General features: G+C 44.2%; 1 protein-coding gene across 3 annotated transcripts; it reads left to right on the top strand.

Moving 5' to 3' along the window:
• The first annotated feature begins 284 nt into the window (after positions 1-284).
• On the top strand, positions 285-27508 carry PPIH (peptidylprolyl isomerase H). 3 transcript variants are annotated; one of them, XM_030185605.1, is made up of 10 exons: positions 285-398; positions 6398-6462; positions 8469-8492; positions 10133-10177; positions 10410-10452; positions 11720-11812; positions 14571-14658; positions 18833-18873; positions 23541-23614; positions 27153-27508. In XM_030185605.1, the coding sequence occupies exons 1-9, from the start codon at positions 333-335 to the stop codon at positions 23607-23609; spliced, it is 534 nt and encodes a 177-aa protein (XP_030041465.1). In that variant the 5' UTR covers positions 285-332; the 3' UTR covers positions 23610-23614; positions 27153-27508. The 3 variants fall into 3 exon arrangements, with proteins under 3 accessions (XP_030041465.1, XP_030041464.1, XP_030041466.1); XM_030185604.1 differs by lacking the exon at positions 27153-27508 and adding an exon at positions 24733-26277; XM_030185606.1 differs by lacking the exons at positions 285-398; positions 27153-27508 and adding exons at positions 2604-2689; positions 24733-26278.

Here is a 27508-nt window from a genome sequence, read left to right as displayed (position 1 = left end):
CTTTGTGTAAGTAAGTAAATGAATGAATGAATCACACTATCATCACTGTACTCTACTCTTTCATTCACGTGCTGCCTAAAGGGAGGAAGACCAATGGCTACTGTTCAGCCAATGGGCTTCGTGTTCAGACACGCGCGAGGTGGGCTCCCTCCGAGCCATTGGACAATTCCTTCTGACCAACGAGGTGTGAGCTTGCAGAACTTATTAGTCCCTGTCCAATCGCAACGACGCTAACATCAGCACTAGAGAGGCAGGCGGGCCCCGGAAGGAAACGCCTTCTTCCAGCGTGCTACTGTCTTTCGGTGCCGGGTCCCTCCCTCCCTCCCAGCGCCATGGCTGTTCCGGTGTCTAACCCCAACAATCCCATCGTTTTCTTTGACATCACCATAGGCGGACAGGTGAGACGCGCTTTTCAGGCAGGGGAAGTGGCGCGGAGCTCTCCTCAGATCACGCTGAGGCGCTCGCTCGAGCTCCTGCGCGCGCATAGGAAGGGGAGCCGGTGGTGCTGATTGTGCGCATGCGCTCTGACCACGGGCTACTGCTACTACTACTATTTAGCATTTCTATAGCACAAACATAGAAGAAAGACAGTCCCTGCTCAAAGAGCTATGTAATAAAAGTGAGCCAAGTATAGGACAATCAAGCCATTGTGACATCACTGATGAGGTTGGCTCTTATTGGTGGCCTGAGGCATTATGACATCACAATATTAGCTCTGGTTACAAGAGACTACTACTACTACTATTTAGCATTTCTATAGCGCTACAAGGCGTACGCAGCGCTGCACAAACATAGAAGAAAGACAGTCCCTGCTCAAAGAGCTATGTAATAAAAGTGAGCCAAGTATAGGACAATCAAGCCATTGTGACATCACTGATGAGGTTGGCTCTTATTGGTGGACTGAGGCATTATGACATCACAATATTAGCTCTGGTTACAAGAGACTACTACTACTACTATTTAGCATTTCTATAGCGCTACAAGGCGTACGCAGCGCTGCACAAACATAGAAGAAAGACAGTCCCTGCTCAAAGAGCTATGTAATAAAAGTGAGCCAAGTATAGGACAATCAAGCCATTGTGACATCACTGATGAGGTTGGCTCTTATTGGTGGACTGAGGCATTATGACATCACAATATTAGCTCTGGTTACAAGAGACTACTACTACTACTATTTAGCATTTCTATAGCGCTACAAGGCGTACGCAGCGCTGCACAAACATAGAAGAAAGACAGTCCCTGCTCAAAGAGCTTACAATCTAATAGACAAAAAATAAAGCAAACAAATCAATTAATGTGTAGAGGAAAGAGGAGAGGAGGGTAGGTGGAGGCGAGTGGTTACGAGTCAAAAGCAATGTTAAAGAGGTGGGCTTTCAGTCTAGATTTAAAGGTGGCCAAGGATGGGGCAAGACGTAGGGGCTCAGGAAGTCTATTCCAGGCGTAGGGCGCAGCGAGACAGAAGGAGCAAAGTCTGGAGTTGGCAGTAGTGGAGAAGGGAACAGATAAGAAGGATTTATCCAGGGAACGGAGTGCACGGGAAGGGGTGTAGGGAAGGACGAGTGTGGAGAGATACTGGGGAGCAGCAGAGTGAGTACATTTATAGGTTAGTAGAAGAAGTTTGAACAGGATGCGAAAACGGATAGGGAGCCAGTGAAGGGTCTTGAGGAGAGGGGTAGTATGAGTAAAGCGACCCTGGCGGAAGATGAGACGGGCAGCAGAGTTTTGAACCGACTGGAGAGGGGAGAGGTGACTAAGTGGGAGGCCAGCAAGAAGCAGATTGCAGTAGTCTAAACGAGAGGTGACAAGGGTGTGGATGAGGGTTTTGGTAGAGTGCTCGGAAAGAAAGGGGCGGAGTTTACGGATGTTGTAAAGAAAGAAACGACAGGTCTTGGCAATCTGCTGGATATGAGTAGAGAAGGAGAGAGAAGAGTCAAAGATGACCCCAAGGTTTCGAGCTGAGGAGACAGGGAGAATGAGAGAGCCATCAACAGAAATAGAAAACGGGGGGAGCGGGGAGGTGGGTTTGGGGGGGGGGGAGGGAAAATGAGAAGCTCGGTTTTGGTCATATTTAATTTCAGGTGGCGTTGAGACATCCAGACAGCAATGTCAGACAAGCACGCTGAAACTGGTTTGGATGCAAGGTGAGATATCATGGGTAGAAAGGTAGATTTGGGAGTCATCAGCATAGAGATGGTAGGAAAAGCCATGGGATGAGATTAATGAACCAAGGGAAGAAGTGTAGATAGAAAAGAGGAGGAGACCAAGAACAGAACCCTGAGGTACGCCGACAGGCAGAGGGATAGAAGTAGATGAGGATCCACCAGAGTGAACACTAAAGGTGTGGAGGGAGAGGTAGGAAGAGAACCAGGAAAGGACAGAGCCCTGGAATCCAGGTGAGGACAGGATATCAAGAAGTATGCTGTGATCGACAGTTTCAAAAGCAGCGGAAAGATCAAGAAGAATGAGGATGGAATATTGACCTCTGGATTTAGCCAGTAATAGGTCATTGGAGACTTTAGTAAGCGCAGTTTCGGTTGAGTGGAGAGGGCGAAAACCAGATTGTAGTGGGTCAAGTAGTGGGTCAAACCAGATTGTAGTTGGTACTGCTGCTTCATCTGTGGAGGGAGGTTTGATCTAACCTCCTTGGATGAACCGGTTGGGACTATGCGGTGCGCTGTTTGTGTCCCCGGTATGTGATCCGGAGCAGCACGGCATTCTGGATTTAGATCTAGAAAATATAGTAAACATTGTAACTCTTGGATTAGGGTACATACAAGCAATTTTTCAGATAAATCAGTGTAGTGGAACCCAAGGAGGTCAGATTGAGAAGAGGAGACGGTACGAGGCTATTTAGCCCATTACATGGGTTGAAGCCAGTAGGCGGAGTCACAAGTACACCCAAAACAATAACAAACGCTATTCAAAGCACTAGTGAAGAATGATTAGAAAAATGAACTGTAAAAAGGCAAAAGCTGTACCGGTTGGATAGGCAATGCCTTAAAAGGTGGAAGACAAAAGATTTGTTTTTACTTATTTGACAGCTTTTTAATTTATTTGAAAGCGCCCCACATGTAGATATAAATGTCATCAAACCAAAACTGAATATCACTAAAACAGCTTCAAAAATTTATTGTAGCCGGTGGAAACAGCGCTAACAAAGGCTGTATTTTTCTACACTGTTCTATACAATACAGTAATACATGGCCAAATTTCAGTGAGGATAGCCTTTTTCCTGATGGGTTCATCTCAACTGTTGTTGTAATCTACCTTGCGAAGCCTAGTGTTATAAAGATTGGAAGTAAAATTAAACTCTCCTTTCATTGGAGCACATGGAATCACATCTTCACCTCATCTCTTTTGATCTAGGCACAGGAAAAAAAAAAAAGATTTTAAATGCTCTCAGGTTTCTACCTAATTCATGTTTGATGTGCAGCGCTGCGTATGCTTTGTAGTGCTATAGAAATGCTAAGTAGTAGTAGTAGTAGTGATGTGGGATATGCAAATAGGTTGGAAAATGTGGGATACAAATGTAACAAATAAAATATAAATACCTTAAATAAATAAATAGAAACTCTAAATGTTGAGCACCTGTTTGTGGTGCTTTACCAGGAGAAAAAAAAAATCTCTGCACGAATACAACACATGCTAGGGAGTCCCTATAACCAGCCCCTCCAAATGACACACTGATTACAATTTACAACAAATTACTACTGTATCTATGAAAAGTTATTCCGTAGAAGTCTGCCCAGCACTATCCCCGCACCTCAACCACCAGCCTTGCCTCCCAACCACCGGCTCTGGCACAGACCGTATAAGTCTGCCCAGCACCATCCCCGCCTCCCGCCACTGGCTCTGCCACCCAATCTCAGCTAAGCTCCTTAGGATCCATTCCTTCTGAACAGGATTCCTTTATGTTTATCCCACGCATGTTTGAATTCCGTTACCATTTTCATTTCCACCACCTCCTGCGGGAGGGCATTCCAAGCATCCACTACTCTCTCTGTGAAAAAATACTTCCTGACATCTTTCTTGAGTCTACCCCCCTTTAGGGTGCTAAAGACAGAGCAAGGCATTACTGATCTCCTTTCTGTTTCCCTGCTGGTTGAATCTGTCAAAGCACAACTTTAAACATATGTCATGCAAAGACTTTCACATGTATCTCAGAAACCAGCTAAAGTTGTTGAGGGATATCCAGTCTTCTGACAAGTACACTTGGGTTCAGACTCAGTTAAACTCAAATCTGGAAAATTATCTACTGCTATGCTGTAAGTCAGTCACTGTTTGATGTGTGTTCATTAACTGTCTAAAACCTGTTTACACATTTGCAATGATTAACTATTTCTTTAGCAAAGTAACAACCCTCATATCTCCCCTCAGCCGTCTTTTCTCCAAGCTGAAGAGCCCTAGCCGCTTTAGCCTTTCCTCATAGGGAAGTTGTCCCATCCCCTATATCATTTTCGTCGCCCTTCTCTGTACCTTTTCTAGTTCCACTATATCTTTTTTTAGATGCGGTGACCAGAATTGAACACAATATTCGAGGTGCGGTCGCACTATGGAACGATACAAAGGCATTATAACATCCTCATTTTTGTTTTTCATTCCTTTCCTAATAATATCTAACATTCTATTTGCTTTCTTAGCGGCCGCCGCACACTGAGCATAGGGTTTCAATTTATCAACGATGACACTTAGATCCCTTTCCTGGTTGGTGACTCCTAATGTGGAACCTTGCATTGCATAGCTTTAATTCAGGTTCCTCTTTCCCCCATGCATCACTTTGCACTTGCTCACATTAAACGTCATCTGCCATTTAGATGCCCTGTCTCCCAGTCTCGTAAGGTCATTTTTCAGAATCCTCTTGCGATGTAACAACTTTGAATAACTTTGTGCCGTCAGCAAATTTAATTACCTCACTAGATCATTTATAAATGAGTTCCTGGAGGAAAAGACCATAGTCTAGTGGTTCCCCAAACCTGGTCCTGGAGGCACCCCAGCCAGTCAGGTTTTTAGGATATCCACAATGAATATTTATGAGAGAGATTTGCATGAGGTGGGGGCAGTGAATATTCATTGTGGGTATCCTGAAAACCTGACCAGGTTTGGGAACCACTGCCACAGTCTGTTATTGAGATGGACATGGGGGAAGCCACTGCTTGCCCTGGGATTGGTCGCATGGAATGTTGCTACTGATTGGGTTTCTGTTGGATTGGCCACTGTTGGAAGCAGGATACTGGGCTAGATGGACCATTGGTCTAACCTAGTATGGCTGTTCTTATGGCTGTCTTCAGGGTGCTGTCGATCTCTATTTTGAGACAGCAGATGGTACCGGCCTGGTCGCCAGCATGCTGTTAGTTTTGATCATCGGGGCGCTGTTTCCCCATGCTGTCCCTGCACTAATTTTACAGCGCCTTTCAGATCAGTATGGGTTATCAATAGAAATCAAACAAAATAAAACATGGAAAAGAAAATAAGATGATACCTTTTTTATTGGACATAACTTAATACATTTCTTGATTAGCTTTCGAAGGTTGCCCTTCTTCCTCAGATCGGAAATAAGCAAATGTGCTAGCTGACAGTGTATATAAGTGAAAAGTCAGAATGATTGAATATTTTAACACCCAACAGAAAGGACTTAACAAGGATCTGGGGTTCCTAGCCCATTATAAACAATAAAGCTGTATGTCTCTGTTGATCACCCCACCCCTCACCTATCCACACCCACCCTGTTAGAATATCAATGATATGCTTTGATGTCCCCATGCATACCTCCTACCCACCCCCATCCTCCCACCCTGTCAGACTGTCATAGTAATGCTTGAATGTTTTCACTTATATACACTGTCAGCTAGCACATTTGCTTATTTCCAATCTGAGGAAGAAGGGCGACCTTCGAAAGCTCATCAAGAAATGTATTAAGTTATGTCCAATAAAAAAGGTATCATCTTATTTTCTTTTCCATGTTTTATTTTGTTTGATTTCTATTGATAACCTTAAGAGTGGACTAACACGGCTACCACACTCCTCTACTTAAGATCAGTATGGGGAAACTGATCATCGAGACCTTAATGTTTGTCTCTTGAACTAGAGGGAAGCAAATGCAGACTGGAGTTGGGCAAGTTGCGCACAGTTTTCCTGCTCAGATCTGCTTATTAGGGATCCTGCCCCCTGCTTTACAGAAGTGCTGCTGTGGTCTTACCTCACATAGCAGTCAGTTCTTTCAAAATTCTTCTAATGCAGTGTTACTGCTTAGTATCCATTGCATATGCTCTGAGAACTACATCCCAATTCATACAAAGTTTACACAATTAACATTTGGAATCCGGACCTTGGTTCTTGCTTTTCTAGCTCTTTCAGTCGCCTGGTGTTTTCATGTGTTTCTTTTCTCATGTGTTTTCAGGAAGTGGGTCGGATGAAAATGGAACTCTTTGCTGATATTGTACCGAAGACAGCCGAAAACTTCAGGTGATGTCTAAGCTTTGAATATTGCTTCCCTAAAAAATTCTTTGAGCCCCTTGGAACAGTAATGTTTGGAGTCGTTCTACAAATTGGCACCCAACTCATTCATTTATGACTTAGGGGCCAGTGCACAAAGCTTACTGAGTTAGCAACACTTGCTTTAGACTGGTTGTAGCCGGTCTAAAGCAAATGTTATTTAGCAAGTAATGCACAAAGGGGTTTTGTGTGGCTCTAACTGTGTGCCATGGCAGCTACCAAGAATCCTATGCAAATGTATTACAACAAGCTCATTATTATTATAACGAGCATTCCATGTGATGGATAGAAAAGAGCACCAACTTTAACGAGCTAGATTTTATGGCAGCACTGGAGCTGTCAGAGAGGAGACCAGGTAAAGGGAAAAACAGGAGGGATGAATGTCTGTAGAAGATCAGCTGCAAAGGCTGCACTTTCCCCCCAAGAATCCCTGATGGTCCAGTGGACCCTTTCCTGAACCCCCTCCTGTGCCCCCCCCCCCCATGACGCTGCACTTCCTTCCCCCCAAGAAATCTGGTGGGTCAGTGGACCGCTTCTTGAGCCCCTCCTCACTCAAAGCAACTCCATTGTGGTCTAGTGACCCAGTGCTTAGTCCCTCCCAGGATGCACCGGGCAAGATCTGGGCACCACCATTTTGAGAAGGATGAGGCCAAAGGCAGGAGGGAGTAGGCTTTGCTCCTGTCTCCAGTGTTTATAAGTATGTGGAGGGGAGGGGGGTCGGGTCACTAGACCACCATGGAATTGTTTTGAGTGTGGGGGGGGGTTGAGAGGGAATCCACTGGACCACCAGGGATGTTTTGGGCATGGGGGAGGGGTCAGGAGGGGTCCACTGGACCATCAGGAATTGTCAGCGAGGGAAGGAGGGTCACTAAACCACCATGGAGTTTTTATGAGTTGTGTAGGGGAGGGGTTCGACCCCCACCCCCGCACAACTGACAAAAATTCTGTGGTGGTCTAGTGTCCATTGCATTTGACAGCTTTGAGTCACAAACAGTGACCGATGCACAAAGGGATTTCTGTGCATCTCGTTTGCATGCCATCCCCTTTGTGCATCAGTCGCTGTTTGTGACTCGGTAATTTGTGACTCGGTAAGTTCTCCCGCAGCAGCCATTTTTAACGGCAACCTTTGTAAACCTGGCCCTTAGTGGCCACAGGGTCCGATCAGATACATGGGGTGTAAAGTAATTTGTGATAGTCTTGGTTACACAGCACCTTCCAGAAGCCAAAACCAAATGTTAGTGAGTTGAAAGGATTTAAAATGTAGAGGCCAGTGTGCTAAGAAGCAGGAATTTGCAAACATGAGTAACACAAGTGAAGGGCAGTTTATGATCTCTGTGCCGGTGTTTACAAACCCCTTGTGCATGCAAATGTTTATAATACTAGCACACGTGGGAGAGGGGAGATAAGAGACCCTGCTGTCACGTTTAATGTCTGTAAGTGCTATTCTGCAAAGGGGGGCATACACGTGGATGGGCGGGGCTTCCCCTTATTAACATAGATTCACGTGTTCCTGCCACTTTATGGCTGTTCTAACTGTAAGGCCTGCTAATACCATGTTATGCTAATATTCTTTCATGGAATCTGGGCGCCCAGATGCCGTTACAGGATGCACTCGCACTGTGCAGCACTGGAGTGTGGAAATGGAGGCACCCACTTCTAGATTTGCCCGCTGAGTGTTTTTAATTTGTGTAATTCCCCCCTCCCCCTTCAGATGCGATGAGAGAAACCTGGGAAGGGTGTGGACTACGGAATGCACCAGTGGGCTGGATAAATTGGGATTGGAGGCTTAGAGAGGAAAATCAACTGCTGTCATAAGGGACCTGATTCGTTTTGAGGATCTATCAGCCTCCCTTAAGTAAACCCAGCTAGGCAAGTGTAAACTCCACATGTATGTCACATAGACAAAGATAAGTTCAGAGAACTGGGACAGATTGTTTTGTATCCTGTGTGCTCACTGTTTTCTTCTTTCATTTCAGGCAGTTTTGTACAGGTGAATTCAGGTTTGTATTTCGTCACATCTGGTTTGTTGGCAATTGAGATGTTTATAGCAGCAGTTACAGTACAGTCCTCCCAACTCCCAAAAATCTTCGATATACAGTGCCCGGCCATGGCCCGGCACTGAATATTGGGGGATAAGTTAGCTGGTGACGATCAGCGTTTAAAAAAACACTGACCGCTGCCGGCTGAATATCGGGGGGAAATTGTGTTGTAATGTGGAACCGTGAGTGTTTCAAGATGTCTCAAGGGTTACACAGAAAAACAGGAAACAGTTTTTCTTGTTGAGGCCTTGGGACACATTTCTTTTTTAAATGTCTTTGCAAATGTGTAATTTTGGTATAAAACCATTACAGTTGTCCTTTTTTTCTTAGTGATAAAGCCCCAGTCACCACATCTCTTGGAGTGAGCCCTTTGTGTTAGATGCTTCAGCTTGAAGCCTGTTAGTGTAAGTCATGCAGCTTCTTCAGCATGGCTTAATTGTTTTATTTCTTTTTGTTTTTTAGTTTCAGCTCTCTCGTATAGTAAAGGGTTCTACTTCCTCTATTTGTGGAGTTCATGTGAGCTGTTTAGTCTTTCCTAATGAGTTTACAATTGCCTGTACTTTTGGTTGTACAGATCGGCTTGTATTTCCTTTCAAGGTTCTACTTGTATATATAATTAACATAGCGTAAAAATAATGCAGTTACACTGGGTACAATTGGGTAATACTGTATCATATCATCATTGATCTGCTAAAGAGAGGACAACTCTTGAAAGCTTCTTGAAGATACAGTAAGTCACCTGTATCACCTGCAACTTGGTGGTTGACTGCGTTCACTTGGATAGGTGGAAATAACCTGGCAATCACAATTCTCTTCATTTGTCCAAAATCTTAAGCTGAATCTTGTCCTTTGATGATTCTCTTTTCTCCTTGGTTAGAAATCTCATTCATCTCTCATTCTGACTTTATGGCTCTCAAGGCCTGTCTTCAGTCTCATGGACCCCCTCCCTCCCCCCAGCCTTGAAAACAGGCGAGCACATTGTATATGCATGAGATGTTCTTGTGGGGGTGGGGAATGGGACTTGATGTACCACCTTTCTGAGGTTTTTGCAACTACATTCAAAGCGGTTTACATATATTCAGGTACTTATTTTGTACCAGGGGCAATGGAGGGTTAAGTGACTTGCCCAGAGTCACAAGGAGCTGCAGTGGGAATCGAACCCAGTTACCCAGGATCAAAGTCCACTGCACTAACCACTAGGCTACTTTTCCACTTAGGTTTTTACAGCTCATATTCGTGCTTCTTGTAGCTGCCCAGATGGTGCCATGTCTGACTTCGCTTGACTGGTATTTTAGCCATCTTGCTGAAAGCCACGCAGCACCTCTGAGACAGCTTCAGCAACCACATATGAGATGTTTGCATCCATGTGCTCTACGTTCAGGTTAATTTGCCTGTTTGGTTACCCTGAAAATCATCCTGAGGCCAGAGGTACAAGGGACAAGTGATCAACTACAGCATTAGTAGCATTTGTAATAACTGCTCGAGTTGGTGTGTTTTAGTCTGCTGCAGAGGAAGTTAGTGAGAGAGTCCCCCACTCATCAGATATTTGCTCCTTGGTTGATGTACCGCCCACTGTGATGCTTCTGTTGCCTCTCTTGTAGGAAAGATGGGGTCCCCATCGGTTACAAAGGGAGCACTTTCCACAGGTGAGCATGTCCCACCCTGTCCCTGCTCTGTGACCTTGTCCCCTTACTACAGAATTTGATATGGTTTTTACAGTGTCTAAAGTTTAACAAACAAATGCATTCCTTTCAGGTTTTTGTGTAATGTGTAGAATTGCAGCGCTGTCATGTATGTAGTAGAAATTAATGGTGCCTTATGTGTCAGTGGGCACTAAGAATGGTGGAACTCACATCTATTTTCCATTTTGCATTTTAGGGTCATCAAAGATTTCATGATTCAGGGTGGTGACTTTGTAAATGTAAGTATTTTAGTATTTTGATCAGCTAAAACCATGTGTACAGTGGAATTCCACATTTTCTTTTTTTTCTTTTTGCGGCGGGGGGGGGGGTTACCTGTCTTGGAGGATGACCATAGATGATGTTACCTTGAGAATTCTCGTAAGTATTACTGAAGACTTTGCAGCCAGTTGGGTTTTCAGGATATCCACAATGAATATGCAGGACATGAATTTACGTACAGTAGACTGGGTTTCCAGTCTATGTGAATTTATCAATCTCATGTATATTCATTGTGGACATCCTGAAAAGCCAAATGGCTGTGGGGTCCCCAGGACAGGTTTGGGGATCTTTTGTTATTACCAAGGCAATATTTGGCCTACAATCTTTTAAACTAGAGCCAAAAATATATGGGCTGGAACAGTCTAAAACTTAATTGCACAATTGTTGACTGCAGCCAGATTTGTATGAGTCAAGAGCTGAAAATATTTAAAAAAAAATGTTTCAGAGTTGTTTGAATGGTGGCAGCCAAGAAAAAAGCTCCCTTACGTTTCCTGTAATCTGTAAATCCTGTGCGTTGAACGTTGTTGTCTTTTCTGAATGCTGTGAATGTCTAGTAACCCAGGCCAACCTTTCCTGTATTAAAATTTCTGTTCTAGATTTTAGTCCTATTTTCTTTTATGAATGCATACTGTAGTAAATTAAATGTATAGTGTAAATCCACAAGAGTACACAGTCATCCAATATAAAATGTAATACTGAAGGCTAGAATGAAAGAATTAACAGAAACTTGCCCTTACCAGCCTCTCTCTCTCCATGTGCTGCCATGGTGATGTGGTTCCTGCTCTGCACAACCGTGGCCTGAATCTCACTTCTTCACCTACTCCTCGAACCAAGCATTATCTCTCTCTGTTCTTTTCTGTGGGCTGTTGGGTTGTTATATTTTTTTTTTTGCCTGCATCCAACATTGCTCCTCACATGGGCACTCAAGGTTCAAAGTGGGGAGTCAAGACACAGGCTGTTCTACACCCCAGCGGCCAAGAGACTTTGCGAGAGGACCAGGCCTCCTGTTTGGCTTTGTACAAGAAGTTGTTGCTTGGACAGGAAAATGAGTGAGATACAACCCCTCTATAGACAGTAAGAGAGAGTGCACACAGCAAATGGAAGAAATGAGTGGGATACTGTCCCTTTGGGCAGGGAAAGGACTGAAAATAAGATACTGTAGTCTCCTTTGAACAGGGACCACTCAGCAAGCAGATTTTGTGATTGGTAAGGTTTGTGTTTCTGCAGGGAGATGGCACTGGTGTGGCCAGTATATACAGGGGGCCTTTTGCAGATGAGAACTTGAAGCTGAAGCACTCGACTCCTGGCCTGCTCTCCATGGTGAGTAGATGGCACTGGGATCGTGAGGGCTTGCAATCAATGGCGTAGCTACGTGGGCCCCTGTAGATTTGGCCCTGGACCCCCCTGCCGATGACCCTCTTGACCCCCTTCCCACTGCCAACCCTCCCTCACCGTTGGCTACCTTTGATGGTGGGGGACCCCAACCCCCGCCAGCCGAGGTCCTCTTCTTCCGGCGCAAGGCTTCGTTCTGTTTCTGTGAGTCTGACGTCCTGCATGTTGTACGTGCAGGACGTCAGACTCAGAAACAGAACAAAGGAAGATGACGTTTAATGTGAGCAAGTGCAAAGTAATGCATGTGGGAAAAAAGAACTGAATTATAGCTACGTCATGCAAGGTTCCACGTTAGGAGTTACGGACCAAGAAAGGGATCTGGGTGTCGTCGTCGATAATACACTGAAACCTTCTGCTCAGTGTGCTGCTGCGGCTAAGAAAGCGAATAGAATGTTGGGTATTATCAGGAAAGGTATGGAAAACAGGTGTGAGGATGTTATAATGCCGTTGTATCGCTCCATGCTGCGACCGCACCTTGAGTATTGTGTTCAATTCTGGTCGCCGCATCTCAAGAAAGATATAGTAGAATTGGAAAAGGTGCAGCGAAGGGCGACTAAAATGATAGCGGGGATGGGATGACTTCCCTATGAAGAAAGACTAAGGAGGCTAGGGCTATACAGCTTGGAGAAGAGACAGCTGAGGGGAGACATGATAGAGGTATATAAAATAATGAGTGGAGTGGAACAGGTGGATGTGAAGCGTCTGTTCACGCTTTCCAAAAATACTAGGACTAGGGGGCATGCGATGAAACTACAGTGTAGTAAATTTAAAACAAATCGGAGAAAATTTTTCTTCACCCAACGTGTAATTAAACTCTGGAATTCGTTGCCGGAGAAAGTGGTGAAGGAGGTTAGCTTAGCAGAGTTTAAAAAGGGGTTGGACGGTTTCCTAAAGGACAAGTCCATAAACCGCTACTAAACGGACTTGGAAAAATCCAAAATTCCAGGAATAACATGTATAGAATGTTTGTACGTTTGGGAAGCTTGCCAGGTGCCCTTGGCCTGGATTGGCCGCTGTCGTGGACAGGATGCTGGGCTCGATGGACCCTTGGTCTTTTCCCAGTATGGCATTACTTATGTACTTATGTACTTATTTATAAACTAGCACCTAAGCTCATTTCTACACGTAACTACAGGTTACTGCTACTTAGTACCGATTAACACCACTTAAGGGGTAATACTGGTACTTAAAGCCAGTTGGTGCTCAATTTAACAATTAAGTTAGACGTGTGACAGGCACTGTTCTGTAACTTGCGTGCCAGTCAGTAGTTTCAGCGCCCAATGTATAGAATCTGGGGGGCGAATATGAGGGACTGATGAATAGTGCAGCCTACAATCCTGGAATCCACCATTCTAACCAGCAAACCCAGTAACATGAGACCCACATTGCCATACGTAGAGCTGTATTTTGCTTCAGGTGATTCTGAGTAAGCCAGAGGGCTTCTGCTGCTAAACAGGAATTAAGGACTGAAAGATTTTGATCTGGAATCATTTTCTTGGAATTTTTAGTAAACTGTTTCCTGGTTGCAATTGACCTAATGCCGAGGGTAGAAAACTTGTCTATAAAATGTTTATTGCTGCATTCGTGTGAAGACCAGCAGGGCCGCCGAGGGGGGGGGGGGGGGGGGCAGGGGGGACAAACACCGGGGTCTCTCCTTCTCCTGCTTCCAGGCCGCCGGCACTGCAGTCCCCGGTCTCACCTGCCCACCCTTGGCTCCGTCGATAGCCCCCCTCCGTCCGCCACCGTGACCGGGCCCCCTGCATTCAAATCGGCAGCACCTCAGTGAGGGAAGGCCCGAAGGGAGGCGATCTTCCGCTTTCACACGGAGGGGAAGCGCTGCCGATTTGAATGCAGGGGGCCCGGATGGAGGGGGGCTATCAACGGAGCCGAGGGCTGGCAGGTGAGACCGGGGACTGCAGCGCTGGTGGCCTGGGAGCAGGAGAGGGAGGCGACAGTAGTAGGGATTGGGGGGGGGGAACGGCCTTGCCCCAGGCCCGGCTCAGTCTCTTGGCGGCCCTGAAGAACAGTAATGCTGTCTTTTCATAGGGAACGTTATTGCTGTTTCGGACGGCAGGATTTCTGTCTAGGTCATATCTCGTAACGTAGGGGGTTTGTGTTGCTTACTGAGGTGGAGCAATAATGTCCAAATTTCCTTTTTTTTTTGTGAGTAGTATAGAGAAACATCCTAGGTCAGCCAAGCCAGCTATTTCAGAGATGACCTTCAGTCAATGCAGTATGGATTTCTTTTGATTTGATGTATGTGTGTGTATAGATACAGGTATAAACTTTTTCTTTTTATTGTGCTGTGCTGCTATACTGAATTGCTTTGACAGATGGTCAGAGTCGGGGCACAGCTGGGCACATCTTGAAGTGCATTAATGGGGGAGGGGAGAATGTTTGCATAGCAGAGGAAAAGTGCCAGCCATGCAGTGATATGAGGCTAAGAAAAGCTACAGGAGATAAGGACCCCACTGTGACAAAGCTTGAGGGAAACTGAGTCACTGATACTGCCATGGGGAGCTCAGGAATCGCCCGAAGCTATGGTGTGACAAAGGGGATCCCTCGGGCTAGGAGTTCCCGGGACTGGCGGCACCAAGGAAGGGTTAAGGGGGAGTCACCAGGCTGTGCTTCTGGAGCAATATATTTCATTGTATTAACTGAACTTTTTGTTGCCATTTTAAAACAGGCAAACAGTGGCCCAGGAACAAATGGGTGTCAGTTTTTCATCACTTGTTCCAAATGTGACTGGCTAGATGGGAAGCATGTTGTATTTGGTAGGTAACTTTTTTTTCCTCTTTTCTTGAACCCCATGTTCATTCAGTATTTCATTTGTACATTATAGACATTGCCTGCTGTTATATCTAAGACAATAAGATGTGTGAAACCCAGCAATAGTGAGCCAGTTAATATTTAGGTGCATAATATCTACAGTAGAAACTACATCACTGCATTGCCATTGCTCTGTATGAGATGTTCACCACTGATTTGATGGCATCACCCTTATAGAGTTCGGTGCAGTCCACAGCCACTCAGCATTTCTGTAACAAAGCGGTGAAATGATATCGCTCCCCTCAAGACTAAGGGGGCAAAATAACACTTAAAGAGCGCATCATGTTCAAAATATGCACCATAGTCCACAAAATCATTCACGGAGATGCCCCAGCCTACATGTCAGATGTAATAGACTTACCACCCAGGAATGCTAAAAAATCATCCCGCACATTCCTTAATCTTCACGTCCCCAACTGTAAAGGTCTAAAATACAAATTAACACATGTGTCAACCTTTCCCTTCCTGAGCACACAATTCTGGAACGCGCTGCCGCGCAACTTAAGAACGATCTACGAACTAACTAACTTCCGCAAACTACTGAAGACCCATCTCTTTAACAAGGCATACCACAAAGATCAACAAATGTGAACTCCTATACATATATCCAGAACTGTCTATAACACTTGCTTGTCAAACTGCTATCATGACTCATCATTATCAAGTTACCAAGATCCTTCTGTTACACTAAATGTATACTGTCTTGAATATTTCCACATTGAGCCTGCTAAAAGGTGGGAAAATGTGGGATACAAATGCAACAAATAAAGAAATAAACAACTGATAACCAAACCATAACCAGCCTCTCCAGCCAGTACTAGACACTAGTGAGACTAAACTCCCGTAGTTCTAAACCTGAGCACATGCTGTTCCCTCCAACCTCATAAGACACAATTCATGGGTGGGTTCTGGAGGGACATGAGGAAAGAAAATTTAGCAAGTAAATGCTAATTTCCCCTTCATCCTTACAGACCAGTCCAGACATGTGGGAAATAGCAAAAGTTGCATCCTCCTGAGCCTCCATGTCCAACTTGTAGTGGCACACAAAGGAATGCAGTGATGACCAGGTGGCCACCCTACATACATCCTGCAAAGAAATCAGGCTGTGCCCAACTTAAGGAGTCCTGAGCCCTAGTTCAGTGGACTTTCAAGGCTGCAGACAACATACACCCCTGAATAATATACCTTGAAGCTATGGTCTCTTTAACCAGCAGGCCACTGTGACCTTGGAGGCTTCATCTCCCTTTCTGGTTCTGTCGAACAATACAAATGGATGGTTTGAGCACCAGAACCACTCAGCTCTCTTTAAATAACAGCACAATATCCACTGCACAGCTAGCTAATGTAACTGCCTGGTGAACTTAGTCTTTATCTTCTCAAAAGGAATGGACAGGACAAATTGCTGCTTTTTCCTTTGACCTTAATACGAACAGCCCAACACAAAAGAGCCTGTAACTTCAAGTTCTTTGATCAAACTGAGGACCGCTAGGAATACCATCTGCAAGTATCGCGGAATCCATTGAGGATGGACCCAGGTCTGTGGGAATCCCATGGGAATGGATCCAGGTCCTGTGGGATCCCCGTGGAAGTGCCTTCCCTCCCCTGTGGTCTAGTGGATACTTCCGCAGAAGTCTTACAAGGCTGCCGCTGGAAGTCTCGGCAGCCATTATAAAAAAGCGAAGACGGTGAGAGGATCAGCGGCAGTGGGCAGGAAAGAGAAGCCACTAGACCGCCAGGGTGCCTTGAGGTATGTACCAGGAGGGCACCCAGGGCCGGAGGGGAGGTGAATGGATGGAGTTAGGATGATGTGAAAAGTTGATGTCAATTAGGTGAGTCTCTGTTTCCCCTTCCTCGCCTAGCCGTCATTGCAATACACTCAAAACAAAGCAAGCAAACGGCACCTGGTCAAAATGGCCCCGACAAAAAAGCTCCAAACATAAAAAGCTCCCGACTTAATAGTCCCTGACATAACAGCCACTGTCAAAACGGCCTGCCCACAATATAACCCTTGACAAGTTAAGCCCCCCGACAAAAGGGCCCGATCAGGCTGCCCAGAATATGGCACTGCATTTTTTCCCCTAATAATCTTAGCTTACTAAACAGAATAAGGTTGGTAAGACTGTGAAAATGATGACAATATATTAGCATGTTGATGGAAGAATAGTTTCTTTAAATAGCAGAACAGATCATGAATACCCAGTTTGTAGCTATAGAATTTAGTTTATTTATATGTGCTTTATGTAATTGAATGCTGGTAGGAGTCTTTATCAGTGAAGATTTCAGTTGTAGTTTATTATATTTTTTGTGATGTGTTATTTTTTTCTTAGGGGGCTGTTTTGTCAGGGCTATTATGACTGGGTGCCCAAGCGAACCTATGAGCTGCTGTATCAACGTTGTCGTTCTTTATTTTGTTGGTGGGCATTTTTATTTAATCTCACATATTTTCAAACATGCCAGCTTGTGCAGTGTACAGATGTACATAAAGGAAGTATAATAACTGAATATCTTTTCATAGGTAGAGTAGTAATTCGTTATAATTTGTAATCAGTGTGTCATTTGGAGGGGCTGGTTATAGGGACATCCTAGCACTGTTATATTCATGCAGAGATTTCTTTTCTCCTGGTAAAGGAAAACTAAAACAGAAATCATGTTATGAGAATCAGGTGCTCAGCATTCAGAGTTTCTATTTGCTTATTTATGACATTTATTTCTAACATTAAACATGAATTAGGTTGAATCCTGGGTGCATTTAAAATCTTTTTTTTTCCCTGTGCCTACATCAAAAGAAAATGATGTTATGTGGGATCTTACTCCTTTTGTTTTGTGGATTGCAGTGGTATATTATAAAAATGCACTTGCCTTTTTTATTACTGCTTTTTCACAGAGAGGTATTGAATAATGAGGGAAGGGCTTCCTTCATGCAGAAATTTTGTCCAGTATCAGCATAAATGTGCCAGCATTGTTCAGTTCAGCACGGTATTAGCCGCCAAGTTTATACAAAGTTAATTATGTTCAATGGAAAATAAATCTGTTGGCTCAGGCTGCTTGCTATCTGAATATTCAATCACTGTTTCATTATTTCTACCAAGTATTGCATATTAAGGACATTTGCTTTAAACTTTACTTTAATTCATTTATCCAGTCCTTACATGCACATGGTTTTACTTTTTAAACCCAAAGGTGAATCTCTATAATATAACCAAAACTTTCCTTTCTGAACACACTACCAGAATCCTTATCCACACTGTTATCACCTCTCGCTTAGACTATTGCAACTTGCTTCTCACAGGTCTCCCACTAACCCATCTCTCTCCCCTTCAATCTGTTCAAAATTCTGTTGCACAACATATTCCGCCAGGGTCGTTACGCTCATATTAGCCCTGTCCTCAAGTCATTTCACTGGCTTCCTATCCGTTTCCGTGTACAGTTCAAACTCCTCTTATTGACCTATAAGTGCATTCACTCTGCAGCTCCTCAGTACCTCTCCACTCTCATCTCTCCCTACATTCCTCCCTGGGAGCTCCGTTCACTGGGTAAATCTCTCTTATCTGCACCCTTCTCCTCCATCGCTAACTCCAGACTCCTTTCCTTTTATCTTGCTGCACCATATGCCTGGAATAGACTTCCTGAGCCGGTACGTCAAGCTCCATCTCTGGCTGTCTTCAAATCTAGGCTAAAAGCCCACCTTTTTGATGCTGCTTTTAACTCCTAACCCTTATTCACTTGTTCAGAACCCTTTATTTTATCATCCTCACTTTAATATTCCCTTATCTCTTGTTTGTCCTGTTTGTCTGGCCTAATTTGATTGTAAGCTCTGTCAAGCAGGGACTGTCTCTTCATGTTCAAGTGTACTGTGTACAGCGCTGCGTACGTCTAGTAGCGCTATAGAAATGATAAGTAGTAGTACTTCTTATCCCTTATACCCCAGCAGAAATTAAGGAGGTGTCCCACTATTATATCCAGAGGGCTGTATATATCAGGTATGCTGTATATAAATCATCTTAATATATAACTGTTTAAGGTTTGTTGTTTTTTTTTACCAGGACGTGTAAAGAAATAAAACTACTGGCACAAAATATACATAAAACGTTTTCTCACAGAAAACTCTTTTTCTCATAGGTAAAATAGTCGATGGACTTCTAGTTATGAGAAAGGTTGAGGTGAGTGGTTACAAGTGGAGCACAAAAATAGTGGTGTGAAGAAAGTGTGTTTTAAACCTGTTAAATATATTGGATATTTTCCTTTTTTTATGTCTGAAGTGTATTTCTCCTGTTTGGTCAGCAGCTGGTGCATGTTTATGCTTAAAGCTGTTACAGAGAACTGAGTGTTTTTTTGGGAAGCAAGAAGCAGTTTATATTTGAAATCTTGTTGACTGGGCTCTGATTGGCCCAGTAGCTCATCTCATTTGGACTTTACTGGGTTTGAGTTCAGTTTCAGCCAGGGAGGAAAGAGAGACAGATCTCTTTGCTGAGGCTCGGTGAATTATATGTCCTGACCTTCCTAGGTACTGCTTTGACAGTATACAAATGTCTAGTTAGAGTTATAATTGATACATATTTCAGTTACCTGTTATTTTTGCCATGGCTGCTTCCTCTCTCCCATACTTCTCCTTATTCTTCTCCCCCTTGAAAAGCTAAAAATTTAGAGGATAGCTTAGCAGGGTTTAAAAAAAAAGGTTCGGATAATTTCCTAAAAGAAGAGTCCTTAAGCCATTATTAAGATGGACTTGGGAAAATCCACTGCTTATTTCTAGGATAAGCAGCATAAAATCTTTACTCTTTTGGGGTTGGCCACTGTTGGAAACAGGATACTGGGCATGATGGCAGTATGGCAAGGCTTATGCTCTTATGTTCTTATAAATACAAATCAATAAAAAAATATAGTGTAGATTCAGGAAAAACACAGACATCCAATGTTCAAAATCCTGAAACTCGGCCCACCTCGAAGTAGTAGAATCAGCGAACAGTTAGTTCTGATCTAGAGAGAGACCGTTCTTGGATCATGAAGGAATCTTCCATGTCGTTACTAGGGAGCTGAAGAAGAAAGCTCGATGAGCATTTCTCCTCTACTCTTGGGATTGCTTTGGTCCCACCTGCTGTACTGGACAGCTTTGTGCTAATCCTGGCAGTAGGTGAGGCACAGCTGTTAAACCTGGAAAACGTGAAAACCCTTTCCCTTCATCATAGGAATTTCCCTTCATAGTCTGATGCATCACTTAATAGAAAGTAAAATTATAAAGAACAATGAGGATAGCCATCTTCATCGTCTGAGGACCTTTTGGAGAGAGGTGAATAGTGGAGCACCCTAGAGATCTGAACTGGGACCAGTGTGGTTTAATACATTCGTGAATAACCTGGAAAAGGAGTAGATTTGCAGATGACACAAAATTATTCAAAGTAATGAAATTCCAGGCTGACTATGAGGAAAGTGTAGGAGGACCTGGTGAGACTGGGGAACTGGCATCTAAACGGCAGCTGAAAGTTTACATAGACAAATGCAAAATAATGGAGAGTAACAACATAATTATAAATAGTTCTGGTTCCATACCAGGAGCTACCGCAGCACTGCCGAGATTCTGTCATAATCTGAGGAAGGACATTTAACTCGCAAAAGATAGTGTTAAAAAAAAACAACAACAACCTGTATTAACACAAAATTATTCAGGGTCGTCAAGTCGCAGGAGGAATGTGAACGATTACAGGAGGACCTTGCGAGACTGGGAGAATGGGCGTGCAAGTGGCAGATGAAGTTCAATGTTGACAAGTGCAAAGTGATGCATGTGGGTAAGAGGAACCCGAATTATAGCTACGTCTTGCAAGGTTCCGCGTTAGGAGTTACGGATCAAGAAAGGGATCTGGGTGTCGTCGTCGATGATACGCTGAAACCTTCTGCTCAGTGTGCTGCTGCGGCTAGGAAAGCGAATAGAATGTTGGGTGTTATTAGGAAGGGTATGGAGTCCAGGTGTGCGGATGTTATAATGCCGTTGTATCGCTCCATGGTGCGACCGCACCTGGAGTATTGTGTTCAGTACTGGTCTCCGTATCTCAAAAAAGATATAGTAGAATTGGAAAAGGTACAGCGAAGGGCGACGAAAATGATAGTGGGGATGGGACGACTTTCCTATGAAGAGAGGCTGAGAAGGCTAGGGCTTTTCAGCTTGGAGAAGAGACGGCTGAGGGGAGATATGATAGAAGTGTATAAAATAATGAGTGGAATGGATCGGGTGGATGTGAAGCGACTGTTCACGCTATCCAAAAATACTAGGACTAGAGGGCATGAGTTGAAGCTACAGTGTGGTAAATTTAAAACGAATCGGAGAAAATTTTTCTTCACCCAACGTGTAATTAGACTCTGGAATTCGTTGCCGGAGAACGTGGTACGGGCGGTTAGCTTGACGGAGTTTAAAAAGGGGTTAGATAGATTCCTAAAGGACAAGTCCATAGACCGCTATTAAATGGACTTGGAAAAATTCCGCATTTTTAGGTATAACTTGTCTGGAATGTTTTTACGTTTGGGGAGCGTGCCAGGTGCCCTTGACCTGGATTGGCCACTGTCGGTGACAGGATGCTGGGCTAGATGGACCTTTGGTCTTTCCCAGTATGGCACTACTTATGTACTTATGTACTTATGTAATCCAATAAAATGGTATCCCTTTAAATTCTTGGGAGTCTTTTTGTTGATTAGCTTTTGTTTCCATTACATTTAAGTGGAATAACACAGCAACCACACAACGCCATTAAAGACTCATTTATCAGGACAGTTGAAGATCTGTATGAAATTGTGGCAAATCAGAAAGATGCGAGATGTTTTTAGTAATACCCAAGGCATGTATACATTTGAAAATAAGTGGTGTGCTACTCTTAATTGAAGGAGCTTAGAAGAAATATATTGAACGTTATAATGTTCAATATATTTCTTCTAAGCTCCTGATTTGCCACAATTTCATACAGATCTTCAACTGTCCTGATAAATGACAGCCTTTAATGGCGTTGTGGTTTTGCTGTGTTAGTCCACTTAAATGTATGGAACAAAAGCTAATTAACCTAACTAATAAGACAGATTGGATATGAGCAGTGAATGTTTTAGAAAGCTCTCCACTCCTCCATTTTCCACTAGAACTGTGGACCTTCTAAGTTATATCTGTTCGAACATCCCGAACGTGGGATGGATCTCTTTGCAAGGATAGAGAAGCTAGACGCTTTGCAGACTCTGGCAGAGTGTTTGCAACCCCGCTAGGACACGTCTGTGTAGTGCTAGAGAGAGTCTTTGCTATGCCCTAACCGCGGACATAAAACAGTTTGCGAGAGCAGTGGCAGTGGAGTGGAGTTGGAACCAAATGATTAGAGCAGTGGGTTAAGAACCAGGAAGAAAGGGTTCAAATCCTGTGACCTTGGCTAAGTCACTTCATTGCCTCCGGTACAAACTTAGATTGTAAGCTTTCTAGGACAGGAAAATACCTACTGACTACTTCTCCAAAGGCTGAGCTAAATCCTTTCCTCTCCTGGGACTGCTCTCACTGTGCACACAATCCCCCTAATTCTATAAGAGTCATAAGAACACAAGCGTGCAATTGAATTGAATAATGAGCTAATTAGTGCTGACTTTTTAACAAGCAATTATTGGCACTAATTAGATTTGGCATTTATGTGGATCCATGGCTAAAATTTACACTCCATCTGAAAAAGGGGACGCAGAAATGGGAAGGTCATGGGCATAACGGGGCGTTCCTAAACTTAACGTGCGTTGTTATAGAATAACGGATACACGTGCAAATGGCCTTCATAAGTACATAAGTAGTGCCATACTGGGAAAGACCAAAGGTCCATCTAGCCCAGCATCCTGTCACCGACAGTGGCCAATCCAGGTCAAGGGCACCTGGCACGCTCCCCAAACGTAAAAACATTCCAGACAAGTTATACCTAAAAATGCGGAATTTTTCCAAGTCCATTTAATAGCGGTCTATGGACTTGTCCTTTAGGAATCTATCTAACCCCTTTTTAAACTCCGTCAAGCTAACCGCCCGTACCATGTTCTCCGGCAACGAATTCCAGAGTCTCATTACACGTTGGGTGAAGAAAAATTTTCTCCGATTCGTTTTAAATTTACCACACTGTAGCTTCAACTCATGCCCTCTAGTCCTAGTATTTTGGATAGCGTGAACAGTCGCTTCACATCCACCCGATCCATTCCACTCATTATTTTATACACTTCTATCATATCTCCCCTCAGCCGTCTCTTCTCCAAGCTAAAAAGCCCTAGCCTTCTCAGCCTCTCTTCATAGGAAAGTCGTCCCATCCCCACTATCATTTTCGTCGCCCTTCGCTGTACCTTTTCCAATTCTACTATATCTTTTTTGAGATACGGAGACCAGTACTGAACACAATACTCCAGGTGCGGTCGCACCATGGAGCGATACAACGGCATTATAACATCCGCACACCTGGACTCCATACCCTTCCTAATAACACCCAACATTCTATTCGCTTTCCTAGCTGCAGCAGCACACTGAGCAGAAGGTTTCAGCGTATCATCGACGACGACACCCAGATCCCTTTCTTGATCCGTAACTCCTAACGCGGAACCTTGCAAGACGTAGCTATAATTCGGGTTCCTCTTACCCACATGCATCACTTTGAACTTCATCTGCCATTTGCACTTCCCGGGTGTATATGCTATTCTATAAACCGCACCTAATTTTAAGCACTTCTTATATAACAGTTCATTTTTTGTTGCTGTACATAGAATGTAATCCAACTTGTCTGTTCCTGCCTGTAGTGTCCAACCTGCTGTTATAACATTTTCTCTCTCTCTCTCTCTCTCTCTCCAGAATGTACCCACTGGCCCTAATAACAAACCCAAGCTGCCAGTTATGATTGCTCAGTGTGGAGAAATGTAGGGAAGGTAAGACAGCGCTCCCATAACCCCCACCCCCCACAACCTCTCACAAGCCTGTTCAGCACTCAGAGGATCCATGATGTGGTTTTCAGAAAAGGGTTGAGAAGAGGATGAGACTGTGTAAGGGGTGGGAGCTTCCATTCCACACATCTCTCCCCCCCCCCCCCCCGGTTCCCTCGTGATCTCGCCACTCTTTACTGTCTCCTCAATATCTGTTGTATTTCGCAGCTTTGGACTTGATCTAGTAAATCTGTATTCCCTTCCTTCTGCTAGCTGACTTGCTGTTCTCAGATGACCTGGTAATTCAGCTGATTAGGAGGCCAATGCAGAAATCTACCGCAGGCAGAAGCGCGCAGTACGCGTGCACAATGCAGGATTGGGTTCAGCACAGGGGTTAGCTTGCACGGTAGACATCGGTGCACAGCATATTAAACTGAGTGATGCAGATAAGTACAAAGAAGATTTTAAAACGAGCACAACGCAAGAAATGTACCACCAGGTCTAAGGAGGCGTAGAAAGGTCTGCATCAGAGCATCACAGCTAATAGTTCCCTGCTTTGCCTTGCCTTGCCCAGGCCCCCTAGATCCCCGATTCCCTCCCCTGCCCCAAAGATTTTCCTGATCACCCCCCACCCCATAGATGAAACCAACACCTTCTGGAGGAGGCAGGAGCGATGCGATACCCACTCCTTTATTTGATTGTGTGGGCGGAAAATGTTCCTTTTGGGCACTGTGCAAATATTTGGTTTAGGTAAGTAAAGCCTCATAGCAGGACAGGGTTTAAGTTGTTCAGGGAATCCTGCCTGTGACTGCAGAGTTTAAGTAGATAGAAGCTATACTTTACACCTTGTTCAGCAGCAAGGTCTCAAACGGAGCAAGTGAGCACTGGTGGAAGGTGTGCACAACCCTTCTGTAGACTGTAACAAGCCCCATCTACTGGTAAGAAGAAGGAATACAGCTCAGCACTATCATACTGAATCTTAGATGGATCTGCTCTCCTAAACCCAGAATGACCTAGAAAGCTGTCTCTGAGCTTTAATCTAGTTTGTTTTTTTTTTTTTTAGCTGCTGTTGAAATCAGATGTTCCACAATTGTTCTAAAAAATAAAATATATTTTTACAACAGAGACCAAGGGAGGAAAAAGATCACCAAACAGCTAACCCTATTGTGCCACAAAGCGTCAACCACCAAGCAAGTGCGCCTGAGGGGTTCCTACCCAGCACCACAAAACCGTCCCGATCAGCACCCATGGAACCTACCTGCTCACCATCAAACACTACACTGAGTGAGACCTGGCCTTTCACAGTGCCCATGTTTTTGAGTGGAGTCATCTAAAGTACTTGCCTAGGAGCAATGACAGGTCAGGACTGCACCAAGATCTTGATATCCAAAGGGTCCACTATTGTCATCTCAAATGTCGTGAAACTACTTAAGGCCTGTCCTCTTTCAGCTCCACAGCATGTCTGCACATCACTGATTTCACCCATCCCTTCTGCTGTGGTGCCAGCTGTAGCACCTCGCTGCCATGCTGGCCTCCTTCACTGAAGGTCTTCCCCTTCCCCATGGCACGCCACTTAGAAGCACCTCCTAGGATTCTTGAGGCATGCACTTCCTGCAGGACGCTCAACGCTGATCTGAGCCTCTCATCCCAGAGCTTCCAACCGCAAATCACCCACATTGCAGGGCTGCCACCTTGAACAGCCTCAGCCTGGCTCTCCAACCCAAATGCAGTTTATTTCCTGCTGACCCAATGGACGCTTCTTCCCATTCCTGCTGACCCAGTGGACGCTTCTTCCCAAAAAGTACCAAGACTGAGACAGAAGCTAGTTTACCACCAAACTATGCCTTCACCTATGCCAGTCAACACCGGATGTTCACAATAAAGAATCACTCCTTCCTGATACAGCTGCTCCAAGGCTTTCTCCTGAAAAAAAGAGCAGCAGCTGCAGCCCAGGGAACCTCTGCTATGCTAGCAGAGCATTTTCTTTAGGACCAAAAACAGCAACTGCAGCCCAAAGACCCTGCCCCTTAACCTAGTGAAGCATTCTGTTCTGGGATATGTCCTTCCAACCAGATCTTGATCTCCCAAGCAGTTCTGTGAATCTTCCTCGATTTGTCTGGTTGTAACAGTAGCAGGTCTTCCCAAAGATATTACTTGACTTTTCTCTCACAATGCTAGAGGTACCACCTCTTCATTTTCTGTCTTGAAACTGAGCTATATTGACCTCCCTCAGCTCTGAAGTTTATATAGAGCTGCTCACCTGTTACAGGGTGTGACAAAACAGTGGGTTTTAAGCCTGTAAACTGTATTATTTCTTGTTCCCTCTTTAGTTAACACAGATAAGCGGTTAGCTGCAGTGATGTGCTCAGCTATTTTAAAAACTTGTTCTGGGCTCCGATTGGCCCAGGAGCTCAAATTCATCTAGGAAATACTGGATTTTTGTCCAGTCTCAGCTTGAAAGTAGAAAGAGAATGACCTCTTTACGGAGACCCTGTGAACAGTTATATTCAGTAACGTGAGCAACTATATTTCCTGTACTTCCAGGGCACTATTTAGGTAGTGAACAAATGTTTAGTTAGTTTTATAATTGATCCATATTCAGTTACCTGTTGTAAGCTGTTTTTGTTGCATCTGTTTTTATGATTCACTGTTCAATATTTTTCATGACAATAAACATTTTTAGTTTATTGCCTCTGCTTGTCTGAACTGACTAAGAATCTTGGTGGTTTGTGTGTTGGGTCTGTGGGTGCTTTCTAGGAACTGTGGGGACCACTGGGAGCGTGGCCCTAGTAACCTAGGAATCACTGGGGATAATTTGAGAGCGGGACACTCGCCCAGAGGTGGTTGAGACCCAGTTGGTGGGAGGAGGGTGCTAGTGTAGAGCACAAGCGGCAAGTGAAGGCGGACATGAGCTGTGGCCGCGAGGTAGCGCCAGGCGGGTGGCTAGGTGTTTCGTGACACAAGGATTCCCCATAACTGGAATGATCGTGCAAACACGCAAACCCTCCCATCATCCCCACGTCTGTTAAAAGCACATAGTAGCTCTGGTATGAGCTACACATGCCCAGGAATGCCTTTTTGAGTTTTTCTAGGTTCTGGAGAGCAGATCTGCCTGATGACATTACCACTAGTGTGGCTGTATGATCTACTATCTACAGAGAACTCCCATTACAGGTGAGGAACAGTGCTGTCTGCTCCTTTTCAATAAAAGTTTGGAGGACCCGCAGCAATCCTGCAGCAGATTACCTTGCATAACATAGGACCTGGTCTCTCACATTGTAGATGTGATGTGGTCTGTGCTATCAAGACCAGTGGGAACCAGCATTCTATGGAACACAGTTCCAGACATATTCCATGCAACCTCTGGGGCAGCTGACTTAACACATTTCCAATATAATAACTAAAAATTAGCTTTTTTTTTTAAGCTGCTGCAGGTGTCTTGTGCTGTGCATTATGGGGTTACAGACATTGAGAAACAACTCATTTCTGATGACTATGTTTGGGATAACTGCACTTTGCTAAACTCTTTGTGTTTTTCCCACAGATTTCTAGCAAGTACAGACCCTGCGCAATCTCTGCCTCTCCACCGGTTGCTTTTTATCCACCCCTGAACCTGCTGCCAACTTACTATTCATGTCAGTTCTTCAGGCCCTGTTAAGACTTTTTTTTCAGCGGCCTTTGTGACATAAATCTGTGTCCTGAAGCTCTCTCACCTGTGGAAAGAAGTGTCTGCAATTGAGAAGGATACAGATATAAGAGGGTTAGGACTGAAGAAGGGCTCAAGGGAGCTTACACTTGTCTTCAATGACCTGTATATCGGGTGTATTTTCTTTTTTACTAAAAATGTTTGTGCATAAATAATTTTTTAATAGAAATAAAAACAATACAGTGTTATTTTGA

Source organism: Microcaecilia unicolor, chromosome 13 (assembly GCF_901765095.1).
Source record: "Microcaecilia unicolor chromosome 13, aMicUni1.1, whole genome shotgun sequence".
Classification (NCBI taxonomy): domain Eukaryota; kingdom Metazoa; phylum Chordata; class Amphibia; order Gymnophiona; family Siphonopidae; genus Microcaecilia; species Microcaecilia unicolor.
Note: the sequence above shows the minus strand (reverse complement) of the source record. Positions and strands in the feature narration are given on the sequence as shown.